General features: G+C 42.6%; 1 protein-coding gene across 1 annotated transcript; it reads left to right on the top strand.

Moving 5' to 3' along the window:
• Positions 1-2,155: 2,155 nt before the first annotated feature.
• Positions 2,156-12,840, top strand: Ltl (leucine-rich repeat-containing larval translucida). Its single transcript, XM_076910886.1, has 8 exons — positions 2,156-2,853; positions 5,845-6,013; positions 8,190-8,323; positions 8,797-9,058; positions 9,782-10,060; positions 10,238-10,483; positions 10,840-11,041; positions 12,614-12,840. Exons 1-8 carry the CDS (start codon positions 2,459-2,461, stop codon positions 12,838-12,840), a joined length of 1,914 nt encoding a protein of 637 aa, XP_076767001.1. The 5' UTR covers positions 2,156-2,458.
• Positions 12,841-14,167: the final 1,327 nt, after the last annotated feature.

Here is a 14,167-nt window from a genome sequence, read left to right as displayed (position 1 = left end):
TCTATTAAGTAAAGTTGGCTACAATTCCCACCGTGATAGTTTTCTTTGGCAGCAACATCAAACTCGAGCGAATTCGCAGTAAATGTTATGCTTACTTAACATTTGCTGTTAGTTCAAGGTTTTAGTATTATCACAACTAGCTTCTAGAATTCGAAATCTGCTTGTATAATCGTGTTATTTTGCAAACAGATTTGCGTATTTGCAACAAAACGTCATTTTGTACGAACGGTATTGACATTAAATATTGAATTGACTCAGATTCGTGAGTACGTATGGAACTTGATCCCATCTCTACCGGCTACTGCAGCGGAGGAAGAAAAAAGGAGAAGAAAGAGAAAGGGAAAGAGATAAACGAGAAAAGAAATGAATGAGGGTGAGCGAGAGGGAAAGAATAAAAAAGAAAGAGGGGAACCCGCGAGCGAATTATCTGGTATTTTCTTTACAGCCTGCGGACCCCGGAGCGGCTAAGTAAAGGTCAAAAGTTGAGCAATGTTCTCGTTATCGGTGCAAACACCGCCTTCGCATATGCAGTGCGACCGCATCGATAGATCGACGGGACTTGCCGTCTCGCGGTGAAAACGTGCACGCTAGTCGCGTTCGGTGTCATTCTCGAAGAAAATCTTAATCGCGTCGCAGCAATCATTTTCCTCCCCACCAGGCTCATTATACATATCAACGAATTACTTTCAATGGATCGTCCGAGAAAAGGACGCGCACCAATACTCATCGTTCGTGGAACGGGTTAAGGAAGTCGTCTGATTACTAACACATTTGCTACGGACGATGCAAATTGGCGCTGTTGTTTGTTTCGCGTTTCGTTTGATAGCATCCGTTCTGCACGTTGGCGAAAGAACACGTGTTTTTAGATACTCAAGTGCAGGTGTTACTTGTAGTCGTTTTTAATTTACTGTGATCACGTTCACCTGTTTTTACATGACGGTAGAAAAAAATAAGTTTAGTGGCATTGATATGCACCGCCCGTATCAGAGCATGTACAACACAGTGTGGGATGCATGACCGTTACGAAAATGTGTAATGTAATTACTAATTGATGACTAATTCCGATAAGACTTATTATCTTTCCATAGATCCGACCGATCATACGTTTCAATTATTTATCGAAAAAAAACTTGTCAACGGTGCATCTTAATGGACTCGAACTACGTTAGTGGACTTACAAACTTGAAACTAAAGAGCTCAATTTTTTCAGATAAGTGTCCGGATACTTTTGAAGGATACGGTAGCTTCCAACTCATCTGGAAGTAAATGGCATTTAAGATCATCCAAGATGCGTCGGGATCGAGAGGACCTACGAGAGTCTCGTTTACCCCCCAAGGGTGTCTGATAGAAGCCACGCGACAAAAGGTGCGGTGTACGCGTGTACGTTTCGCGCGCAGAGTTTCTGATTGCTGGGTCCGTGCGAAACACGAGGATAAATAGATCGACGGTCACCGATGAAAAAACGAAGAGGAGCGGAGGGAAAGCGGGGGAACGAGCAAAAGAAGAAAAGGCTCCACTCGGTTTACGCACATAATGTACGGGTCCTGAGAGAGGAGCCGGAGTCCCTCCCGGAGGCGCGGCGCCGCGCCGCGCCTCGGCACGCAGTTGCGACTATAAGTAAGTCTCGCGCGGCGCGCCGCGGCTTAATGCCGTTGCCGCGTTCGTGGCGCCAAGAGGAGGGTCCATTGGCGACGATAAGCCTCCTTCGTGTCCGGCACGAATGTGAAAAAGAAAGAGAGAAAAACGGAGATAGACACACAGCAGCCAGCTTTCACCCGCGTTTCAGCAGTGAACATATATGTATATATATATATACAAACGTATATATACATATATATCTACATATACCCCGCTGGGGTATGGATCGCGACAGTGTAGATAATACGTAGCTGTCAGTCGTGCCCGGCCAGTGTCAGTCTAGCGTTAGTGTCGGTGAACAGAGTGACCAGAGTCACCCTACCAGCAACCTCCCAATAAAGATAGAGTTTCAACCCTTAATCGTCACCCCTTGATATACTCAGTGATACTGAATCAGCTTCATTGACGCTTCTTCTATTTGGTTCCATTCAGTCAAGCATTCATGGTACCTTGAAATTTCCCACCTGAACACGAATCACCGGTGAGAAGTCGCGCAGGTGAACCAGTTGGCGTTTATTTTAAGTGGGAAAACACTTTATATACTTACACCGAGTGAACGTCTGGATTAGCTACAGTGTTCCGTGACTCGGGTATACGATAAGCGGGAGTAATCGGTGCTAGTGTTGAGTAGAATAGTGGCGGGCACTGTTCGAGCTCGACTGTAGACGTCGGGCACTGCGAAAGGGTGGTTGGCATCAAGGGGGTGCGCATGGTCCGTGCGGACCGCGGAAGGATCACCTCCAGTCGACGAACCGCGGACCTTTCTACTGGCCCGTTTGGATGGTGATCAGCCCGGCCGCGTTTTGACGTTCGTACCACGATGTCGGGGTTGCTCTACACGCTCCTAGGGCTGGCGGCTAGCGCGAACCTCCACTGCGCTGTTCGCCGCGAGATAAGCCCGTGCACCTGCCGACAGGAGGAGTTCTCCAGTTCCGTGATCAACCCGGGGCAGGCGTCGGTGGCGGCGGCAGCGGTGGCTGCCGCTAGCACCGGTAACAATAACGGCCACCATGGACACGGGGAACGGATCGAGGTCGTATGCGAGCGTATGGACTCATTCGAGCAAGTGGCCGGGGCGTTAAGGGGAAAATTCACCGCGGAGCAGCAGATCACCTTACGTGTCTCGCATTCGAACCTCAGGGATATATCTCGGCACGATTTTAAAGAACTACGGATGTCCATCACAAGGCTCGATCTCAACCATGATCATCTAGGGTGAGTGTAAGTTTACATGCATCGATCAGGGGCTCTATCGAGTTTATTTGCTTGCGAGACATAAGTGTTCTCTTTCTTTTTTTTTTTTACAAAGGAAACGTTATTTTCTGTCATTCTTTGCCCGTTACGGTCAATGTAGTCTTTCCATTTTCGCAATTGCACACTCTAACTGCTTGCGATTGAATTCTGCCTGAATTATTTGTGGTATTTGGTGGCGTTTCGCTTCGTGATACAAGAATCTAAGACTGTTCCCTTCAGAAATGTATAACTCTGCTCGATTTAAAACAGCGTTCAATGAGCGTGGTAGAATGAGAATACTTTCGCTGACGGTCGACCTCGCGGTTTCAAGGAATCTTCTTCGATTCATTTCGTGGAAGTGGTAAAACCGAAGAAATTCTTCGAGCACTCTCGGCGTTGATGAGGAAAATCGTGTGACGAAGATAATGACGCGTGGATAAGTGATGTCAGCCACGCTTACTCTAACCACGCACGCGTTGATTGAGCAAGTATCGTACTCCTAAACTTTTCAATCTAATCTTGCTGCTGCTTTTTCCCATTTTATTTTTATTTTGCAATGTGTTTGCACTTATTTACCTTTTTTCTTTAATCAATCGAAGAATTTTCTTGTATATTAATGTACATAATGCTGTGTTGTCCGTCTACATGTCGTTCGCTTGACCGTAAAATTCTTTAATCGCTGACGAAATATAGCAGCTTTCGTAAACCGTAAAGTGTAAAGTGTAACTGTAAAAAGCTTGGAAAATTATATACACGAGATGGAAGGAAAGAAAAATTGGTGGCAGACATTTATATGCAAACGTTTCTCATTCAGAACTCATAGGAGAACACGCGCGTAAATGCAACATATACATTATTGATAGGAACGACAATATCGTTGCAAAAGGTCATCGTCTGATGTTGCGTATATTGACTAAAGATGTTTGTGTATAACAAAGAAATGCGATCCGATTGTAATTATTTTGCAAGTCATGCGTAATATTCAATAGCAAAAATCGCTTTTCGAGCCGTTCGGAGGAACGTATGCGAAGTGTGCATCTCAGACGGAACGATGCATTTTCAGGTACCAATGCCGAGCAACAAGAGTATCCTTCAAATTACAGCACATTAATTCTAATGCACGTGTACATTCCTACATGTAGTAATTACTATAATCTTTGTCCTCGTTTATCTTTCAAAGATACTATTTGCCTTCGTATATTTTTACACGGCTACACAGATAAAGTATTAAATAATAAGACGATAAGAGGGCGATGAGTAGTAAAATTTTGAACATCCAGAAACGACATCATTGCACGGAATTAATGCATCGAGTTTTATTGTAACTTAATGTCAACTAATCCACGATCGCGATAACTAAAGCAGCCATTACCGAGCGTTGCTGAAAAATCTTATGAAAAGAGTATCTGTATTCATGATGCATCGATATCGTCCATCAAATCTAATCGATCGTGTTAATTGCCTGAATTTACCACCCAAGGATAGAAGCTGCGCCGCGAGAATCGCGAGTTTCCACGTTTTCAGATAAATATCGTCGTCAAGCTGCGACGTACGCGCACAAAGGACATGGACACTGGTCTTCCTTGATTATTCTGATACAACGCGATACACCGGCAGATGAGAGAAGACGAAAGTCCTTGACGAGCGAACAATCATCGAGAACGCGAGCCGTCGTTCACCGCGGAAGATAGAAAAAGAGGGAGAACTACGGGCGCGAGAATGAAATCTTAATCGTGCCTGACCTCTTCGTGCGAGTTATCAAGAAAAAGCCCTGCGCCTTATCGTCTCGAAATAATTAAATAACGAAACGCTATGAGCCAACGTTATGTGAATTAATCGAACGATAATGACCGTGCGTCGTCTACGTTCGGACGTTCCATTGGCCCGTCCTCGTTGAATGCATCTCGGCAAAAAATTAGCACTACTCTAAAGTCGTCAACACGACGAATTCAATTAAAAAGCGGCAATTATTGGTGTACGCAATTAGTTCCATTTTTAATCGGAAAGAAACATTGTCCAGCAGAATATTCTACACTGTACTATCTATTTTGCACGGATCGGTGTTTCAGCTCTTGCATCTTATCGACGCGTAATATGCAGGATAAAACGTGAATGTTTATGAATATTTGTAAACAATTTAGGTACAAAGTTACACTCGCGTCATTTTATCTAGGCCAATGAAACGTCAAACACAATTTTATCGAATTTCCGCGCGAAACCAACGCTGTGAAAATACGACACAGCGGCGGGAAAATATACATTTTCCGAGTCGAATGATATTGCAAGGAGCAACTGTTACCAAAAGGGATTTTTACTCCTGTATCGCTCGCGACAGAAATTTGTCGAATGTTAAACTGTCAAATGCTCCCGATAAGAACTCTTCTACATTGTATCGAACGTAACTCAATCCTTTTCGCCCTTAACCCGAGTGTCACGGAAAAATTTAAGCCCGCTTCGTTGGTCCGTGACTAGGACAATGAGCGATAACTTCGTTTCACTTTAGATAATTGAGAATTGATTGTCTATCGCTTGTTAGCCATGTTTACAAGGGCCACATGTTGCTCGGTCTCTGGTTGCTTACGTACAACGATAAAACATTATCGACGGATGACATTCCGAATTTCTCGAGGACAAAAAAAATCTTTTACTTTTTTTTTATCCTCGGTCGAACGTCATTCCGTTCAATCTTGGTTATTCCGAGATGAAAATCTGCATTCGCGGCGATTATTTCGGCGAGGCGCGTTAATCAAATAGTTACAATCTGTATTTACCAAGTAAAGAATACGCATTGTATTATACTTCTCGTATCGGTATTTGTTTCATTTCGAATTGATCTACGCGTCTCGTTCAATCGAATCGCAGCTTCGTCACGAGACGACCACAAATTTTACTTGGAATCTAGCGAAAATGTTAATTGTAATGGATATATGTTGTCGAATAATAGAATTAAAGAGGCGACTTGATTGTTTGTAGGTTCGTAGACGGTGAAGTTTTCGCGGGGTTGGGAAGAACGCAGTATCTTAGTCTCGCGGATAACGAACTACCGATTATACCGAGACACATTCTGACGCATCTTTCGCTGCTGAGGACCCTAGATCTCAGCAGAAATCGGATAAGCCGTATAGACTCGGATGACTTTAAGGTATGCATGCGTATCCATAAGAATTTGCTTAACTGTTAGTCCTCATCCTCTTTCTTGTAAGTAAGAAAACATCGCAACTCGTACAAATCAGTCTAAACTATCCACCGAGAGTTAATCGTTCGTTCTAAAGTACCTTCTATGCAGTTGTAATCGGTTAACACGTCGATCCTAATTTATAAACGCGAGGTTCAATTGAAATGTTCCTTTTCTCTTCTCAAACACTTTACGTGAAGTGGATACGCGTAAAAAGAGTGAATGAAAAAATGCTACAATTGGTCGTCCATGCGGAACGCTTGATAAACAGGAAGAAACACAAACGCGCCATTAATGACGATCAATTATAAGCGCTGATGTAACCTATCCTGACTGTTCTAACGCTGGCTATTATCAAGATCTGCATTTGTCGAACTGATTAAATTTAATCTTATTCGTACCCAATAGCCCATGAAACGCACGAAACGTGTTACGTATTCATCGCGGCGATTCCTGTACGTACAAAGGAAGCTCTAGTACGTATTACACTCTGACGTGATTCAACGAAACGGGCAATAAATCATACGGGGAACAATTCAGATAAGCACATCGAATATTAATACAGCGATACCATGATCTATCGGGGATATACTTTCATTCTGTTTCCTTTCTTTTCTTTTTTTTTAATTTTTTTTTTCTTTTCGTTCTCTTAGTACGAGGACCAGCGATTAAGAGTTTTAAACACGTTTCGCACATTACGCGTGACTTCGCAATGCACGTATTCGTAACCGACGTATGAACGAACAATTCATCTCGAAGAGAGGAAGACGGCTTTAGTGTAGAGCCTGGTGGGGTTTCCCTGGCGCTTGTCGCGCACGTGACCAGCCACGTGCAGAGAATTGTCCGTCAATCGTCCGCCAATCGTTCCCCAGACGATTCGTGCTACTTATGAGAATTCTTTTTTCACACCCGCTTTGTGCTGTTTACCATATGTTTCACGAGTTAAAAACAATAGGGAAACGCTAGAACCTGTGTGCGCACTTTTACGAAACCGATTCGATTTTTTTAGCGGAACCTTTCGAGGACTTTTTAAGTTCCGTGAACGTTTACTCGTATTCGAAAAAGAAACTCGAATTTAATACTATTTGAAAGGGGTAACGGGAAGCAAGTTTATAGTTGCGTTACGCTGTCTTGTACTTCCTTCTTGTTTAGAGTAGCCAAGCGCTCGTCCATTTTGAAACGTCTGAGATAAGCTGAAATTGATGATTTTTCGCGTGTTTTATGGTAAATCGAACAGTTTAGCGTTACGTGTATGTGTGGGTGCGTGCGCAATGTAAACAAGGGAAAGCGGATAAGTCTGATGTAACACAATGCCGTCTATGTGATGAATTATCAAAGAAAAATGTTTATCGCGTGACAGTAAACAGCTGTTGATTCGAATCGATCGGTTTCAGTAAACGCGTATCACAACACATTTCGAGCGCTTGCAGCCGGAACATGAACATACCACACGCGGTTGAAAAAATTCGCGCTACGTAACAATATTGCGTTAACAATCCGTTAACAATTATCGTATAGCCACCGCTCTCGATTAAACGTCGCGCGTTCCTGTATTTAACCACGTTTATTGCCGGCCGCCGAACACGATACCTCCAAATCGCTATCTCATTCAGATTTTCTTCGGGCTTCTGTCTTTACGGAACAGGACATGCACAGGATAAACTTGTATAGTAATTAGATCGCGTTATGTAGAAAGGAACGAGTATAGAAAACGAGTATACAAAAATTTGAGACACATCGACAATTGGTAGGTCTCGATACGTTGCTTGAGAAAAAAAAAATACTCAATCCATTCGATAAAGTTGCCTCCTGCTGTGTTAAATGTAAATGCTAGCAGGAAACTTTTCTTCTGTTGCTTCTTTTGCATTGGAAAACGTATCCACGATCCGATCTATTGCGTTAAAAACAATATTCTACGCTGGCAAGCAAAAAGACGAGCGCTATAACGAATGGTATTGCAACAGCGTTTCTGTTCATAACGTAACGTCTGCTCGCGGTTTATTAGAGCCATTCAATTTCTTAGTGGCACATTTCTCGGTTTCCGAACGATCTGGTTCCTTCCTGCAAAACGTGGTCCGGTTACGCACACTGTATTCTACACGTGTATTCTCAAAAAGTGCACTTTTTTACCTATAATTTTCAGTACAATCCGACATTACAGCATCTTCTTATGGCCGGGAATGCGATTTCAGAAATGGTGCCGGGCTCATTGCCGCCGTTAGTGAAGCATCTACACGTCGGCCGCAATCACTTGCAAAGCCTGAATCGAACGTTACGGTACGACACTTTCTTGATTACTAATGGAAACATGCGTTCATTCAGTAAGCTCCTAGAACGTATCGGACATCCTGTTTACCATTTCATACGGTCGCTCTTATTTAATTGGCTCTATTCATCGTTGATGTAACGATGCAGCTCCTCGGGCCCGGCCGAATGATTAAGCAAACGTGCACACAGATTATATGCAGAGAAGAGAGCAATTAAGCTCGCGATAGCGAGTCACGTGCTTCGGATCATACGTAGTGGAACGTTTCGTTTCTACATTTCGAATTTTCGATTCGATCGAGTCGATGATGAAAAGTAATGAGACAAAACGGAACGCGATTAAGAAACAAGAAATATACATTAAATTGAAAATCAACATAAAAACGTTTGTTTCGTTCGTTCGATGGAGCTAGCAACGATTTGTTCCCGTGGGATTCCTTCGGAACAAGAGGTTCGCCAACCACGTGAGCTTAATCTTGTTTCAGAGATTTGAATCAGTTGGAGTGGTTGCTAATTAACGCCAACGAGCTCACGTCTCTGGACGGCGAGCTACCGTCCTCCGGCTATAACTTGAAAATGCTCTACGCGGTGGACAATAAACTGACTCACTTGCCGGCGGAATTTCGCTACCTGCATCGTTTGGAAACTCTGTTCCTCCAGCACAATAAGATACGTAGCCTCGACGGAACGCTGCAAAAGGCACGACGATTGAAATTCCTCGAGCTTTCATACAACGATCTGCAAGAGGTACTTAACGTCAAACGATTAATATCCCCGTTGCTTGTTTTTTAGTTCGTGTAAAGTGTAACGAAAATTATCGGATGGTAACAGAAAAACAGAACTAGTATTAGTGTAAAAAAATTGACTTTACGTTTTTTATCTTTTCCATTGGAAACGCAAAAACGCGCACACATTGACCTGACCTGAAAATGTTACTCGCGATACATTATGCAACAATTAATGATAAATTGCAACAGTGTTTCGCTTTCGTTTATCGAATATTATCCAGAGACACGATGCTGATACAGACGCGACGATGGCACTGGTAAAATATGCATATACCAGGCATGAAGTGCAAGTGCACGATCACAATGTATGATAACGCGTGGAGGCGTTCGTTCAATGTGTTCCGTGCATTAAGTCAATTACTACATCCTAATGTAATTATTATGTCGTGCGTTTCCGTCTCGCGGATTAAATTTTTATTGAAACGGACAGGCCGGTGTTCGACGGTCTTCGTTCTAATTCGATGTCTGATCGATTTCCGATCGAACGCGAAGGTTACCCAGTTAACGCCTGATACGATTAACTTACTTCGTTCCAATAAGTGAAACAATTAATACGAATTGAAGATTCCTTTTGGTAGGAATTAGCAGAAATACAGGTTTGAAAAATGTGCGGCAAATAATAATAGATATCATAAAACATTTAAAAAGATTGCGATATCGCGAATAATACGTTTTTTCTCAGTTAACGGAAGAGGATTTCTTAGAAGCAGAGATGCTAGAAGATCTACAACTCGGATACAATTCTCTAAAATCGTTGGGCGGCCCGGGCAGTGGTAATGGCGACGGAAATGGGGGCAACAATGTCCTTTACCCTCTCAGGTCTCTCAAGTGCTTAAACTTGACGCACAACGAGCTCCGCGAATTCTCGTTCGCGTCACTTCGTGGTCTGCGCGAACTACGATTGCTCGATCTCTCGAACAACAAAATCGCACAACTCCACAGAGGAAGAACACCGTCAGAGGTACATCTCTATGTAATATCTGCAATAATCTACTTTGCAAAGTCCACACGGAGTGCAGTTATGTATCAAAATTGAAAGTACTTCATTAAAAGTTTTAGTGAAACATAGTGAACTCATTCCAATGAATACAGAACAAGTAATTCAAGATTTCCGTACGCTCTACCCTTACTTTTACAGAATTTAGTAGAAGAGGAAGGGGAAGAAACGGCAGGCGGAAACATACAGGACATGCAACTTCAGCACAATGAATTGCGAACCTTGGACGGCTCGATATTCGTTGGGATGAAGGAACTGCAGACATTGAATCTCAGTCACAACGCTCTTGGACCAACGATCGGACCACGCGACCTGCGAGGTCTCGATGGTCTCAAAGTTCTCGATCTCTCTCACAACGAGCTCACCACTCTGGAGGACACGTCAGAGGTATAATACGCGTGAAATTAATTCAAATCCGTGTCGTCTTTGGACTAAGAGATTGCATTCTATTGCGTAGATGTCCAGTGTGTCTGAGTCATCCAAGTAAATTGGAATATTAAGCGAACTAATAGAATTAAAACACGCAACTGGGCGTAGACACAAATTTCAAACGTCACTGTTTTTGTCCCAATTTCAAGTGCAGCTTCTCTCTCTCTCTCTCTCTCTCTCTCTCTCTCTCTCTCTCTCGCTCTCTCTCTCTCTCTCTCTTTCTTTACATCCAGAAAAGTATAAAAAATATAAAATTCCATTTGCTATTGGCACCAGCTTCGCACAATTTCCTTAACGTTGACAATTTTGTTTAGACATGGCTTCCCTCGTTGGAAGAACTGTACGCATCGCACAATCGTTTGGTGACACTGTCCGAGAGAGACTTCCGTGGGTTTCCGGTTCTCTGCTGGGCGGATGTAAGCTCGAATCTTATTCGCACGCTGATGCCGGAACTTGTGGCGAATACGCGTTGCACTGTTCACGGAGTGCCTGACGTGCTTCGCATATATCTTCCAGGTGAGCTTGAACGAATCGTTATCGACACTATGAGTATTACGCGACCGATCGTTGACGAGAACTTACAATAAATTCGCGAGCCAATAAAAATAGATTAAACAAGAGCAGTAGACATTGATATGTAAAAAAAAAAAAATACCAGAATCTCCTCGATCGCATGAATAAACACAGGTGTGCGTTTCGCGTCATTTTGAAATATCGTCTTGTTTGATCAATCGCAAATACATGTTTGCTCTTCTCAGTTCTGATCAAAGAACAGGATTACGGCCGCGTCTAATTGTGAACGTCGAACAAATTACGGGTAAAGCGGAATTGCTGCGAAACAAAGCCGGAGATATCGTTCCATTGTGTTCCGATACTTGTCAATGTTCGTAATACAATAACGATTTCTTCGTAATAATACGCACTGCGCAAATACGCGTAATCGTTCCGTTTGTACGGCGACGAGTGACTCGATCATACGATACGAACGGTCATTCGATTTCTACCCTCACGAAAAGGATAACGCCTTTGTGGAACGCAGACGCGCTGAATGGGCGCCAGTGCTTAATTAATAAATACATCGTTAAGTATCGCGAGGGCAGCCGTGCGAAGGAAGAAAGGAGATAGAAAGCGGGAACGCGGGTCATGAGAGTGGCGGCAGAAAATAAATTATTGCTTGATAATGACATGGCTCCGTTCGGCTACCGAGCTGAACGTACATTATTTTATTATAAGAGTTACATTTCACGCGATAACCCCCGTCGTGGCGCCATCTCGCATTATTTATTGTATATCGAAGACAGATCGTTGGCTGTTGTTATTGTTAAACGTATACGGGTTTTCGTGATGCTGTTATCATCTCCGATCCCGTTATCTCAGTCAACTCCATTATTCCTCGAGCCCTCTTCTCCGTTCCTTGTTCACGTTTTCATTGAACAACCGGTCATTTTCTACACGAAACTGCTCACGTGAGATTCCCAACGATTTTGTTGCCCCCGTTGTTGTTATTGAGCTCGAGACGCACGATTGCATGTTTACCAGGCCAGTACGAGCGCGATACCAACCGGCCGCCAATGCAAACAAACATTTTCCATATCATAGTCAGTGATTAATTCGTTGTTAATTATCTCTTTAGCAGTCACAACAGCGGTGAAAATCAAGAGGAATATTGTACGTGTACATATCATATCGATTAGTATCAATAATTTATGCTACCGAAAATTGATCATTTTTAAATATGCATTAAACAGCGATCATTTATAATATACGAATGCTATATATTGTACATATGTACTATAGATTTCCAATACTCACAATGAATATCGAAACGTAACTCGTTCACCGTCAATCAACATTTTGTAGCGTTAAACTTAGTCTCTTTGATCACAATCACTGAGATTGTTACGGTATTCCTCTGTTTCTTACTTGAGAAACCGTCGTGATGTCACGACTGTACATTTTTGCTTATTTGAAAGTATAGTCGCAGTCAGCCTTCTATATATCAAGCTTCTCGCTTATCTATTGGCGATACACGATACAGAAAAAAAGAGACTTCCCCTTTGCGATCTTCCGATGTTTTTTTGCTTTCAGATAATCCGGTGCTGTGCGATCCCGGACTCGCGGACCTGACCGTGGCTTTCGAAGTTAATCACGCGAAAGTCTACGGTGTCGCCAATAATTGCCCGACCACCACATTGACATCTATCGAGCAGACGTCCCCATTACCGCCGATACAGCCGTTACCACCAACGCTGTTGTTAGCCGCGGCGGCTGCTGCATCCGGCGGAAACGTTTCCTTCGCCGCGACTCTCGAGTAAAATACCTCCGAGTCGAAATTCATCGACAAAATCGTACTACGATAACGTTCGATGGAGAGGAAGAAACCGATGAAAAAAAACCCGAGGAACGATCGAGAAAGAATTCGATTGGAGATGAAATCGATGTAGCCGCCCCGGTTACACGGTGCCAGCATATATTATACCAGCAAAGCACAAAATTTTACACAGTTGGATACGTAACACCAATCTAATCTAAATCTAATATCGTATTAAAATCTAGTTTCATTGGAATTAGATTTCCAGCTTGTGTACACCAGTTTCTGTACAATTATAAGATTGTGCAATTTTAAAGCTTTGCTCATAAGCTACCCGTGCAACCCGGATAGATACAGGTGAAAAACGATGATGTTAAGGGCTCGTTTTATTGATCATCGTGTTAAGCCGGAAGTGTGCAGACGCAGGACAGTTTGGATATCCTAGCGTAACCTCGCTTCAAATTCAACACAGGCGTTTTAGTTCGTTCTAATCTAATCCGCTTGCGTGAATTTCTTGGAAGCATTCGAATGAAAAAAAAAAACAAACGTTGTATAATAATAATAGGATAACATATACACGTACGCACACAGAGACGTTCATTAACATCACCAGCATTGACGATAGTTTTCATACGCGACTAATCCGTTAATCGACAGCTGACAACTATTCGCGATTAGACGTCGGTCTCTAATCGATAGATGTATACTGTATTTGCTGTAGTAGTTATTAAGAACCGAGACATATATTTATTTTAACGAGGCTTTGATCGCACGCATCGCGAGGGTATGGTTCCTTTTATCGCGGCGGAACAGTTTCCCGGGTGTTCGACGCGGAATGGAAAAATGCAAGGACTTCTGAACAATTTTCGCGTAAAAAAAAATAAAAATGAAAAAATAGAAAAAAGATTGCGTCACTCGCACGAGCATAAGCCAAAAGAGTTTACGTATGCCCTTTTCCCTACCCTGTCTAAGTCGAAGTCCAGGAACGATTTATTAAAGTTTCTGTTTTTATATTAGGTGACATTGCTACGCTGTAAATAGTCATTAATCCTTAAATATCATACGCCTTGTTTATGGTAGAGTTCGACGATTTTCCAAACGTCCCATGTACTAAATTCTAATTCATGTCATGTATTAATTTAGTATATTTTCGCCTACTCCTATACAAAAAAATACAGAAAAGACGTTGAAAATTTTCTAAGGAGTACTCGAAACTTTCAGAGCCGATTAACGATTTACTTTTTAATCGAACTCGATATCATCGTTAATCATTCATGCTTTAAAGTATTATCTGCAACGCTTGTATGTGTCGTGTATCGTGATTTTTCATT

This window comes from Xylocopa sonorina, chromosome 3 (genome assembly GCF_050948175.1).
Source record: "Xylocopa sonorina isolate GNS202 chromosome 3, iyXylSono1_principal, whole genome shotgun sequence".
Classification (NCBI taxonomy): domain Eukaryota; kingdom Metazoa; phylum Arthropoda; class Insecta; order Hymenoptera; family Apidae; genus Xylocopa; species Xylocopa sonorina.
The sequence above is the reverse complement of the archived record's forward strand: the minus strand, read 5'-3'. Positions and strand labels throughout refer to the sequence as shown.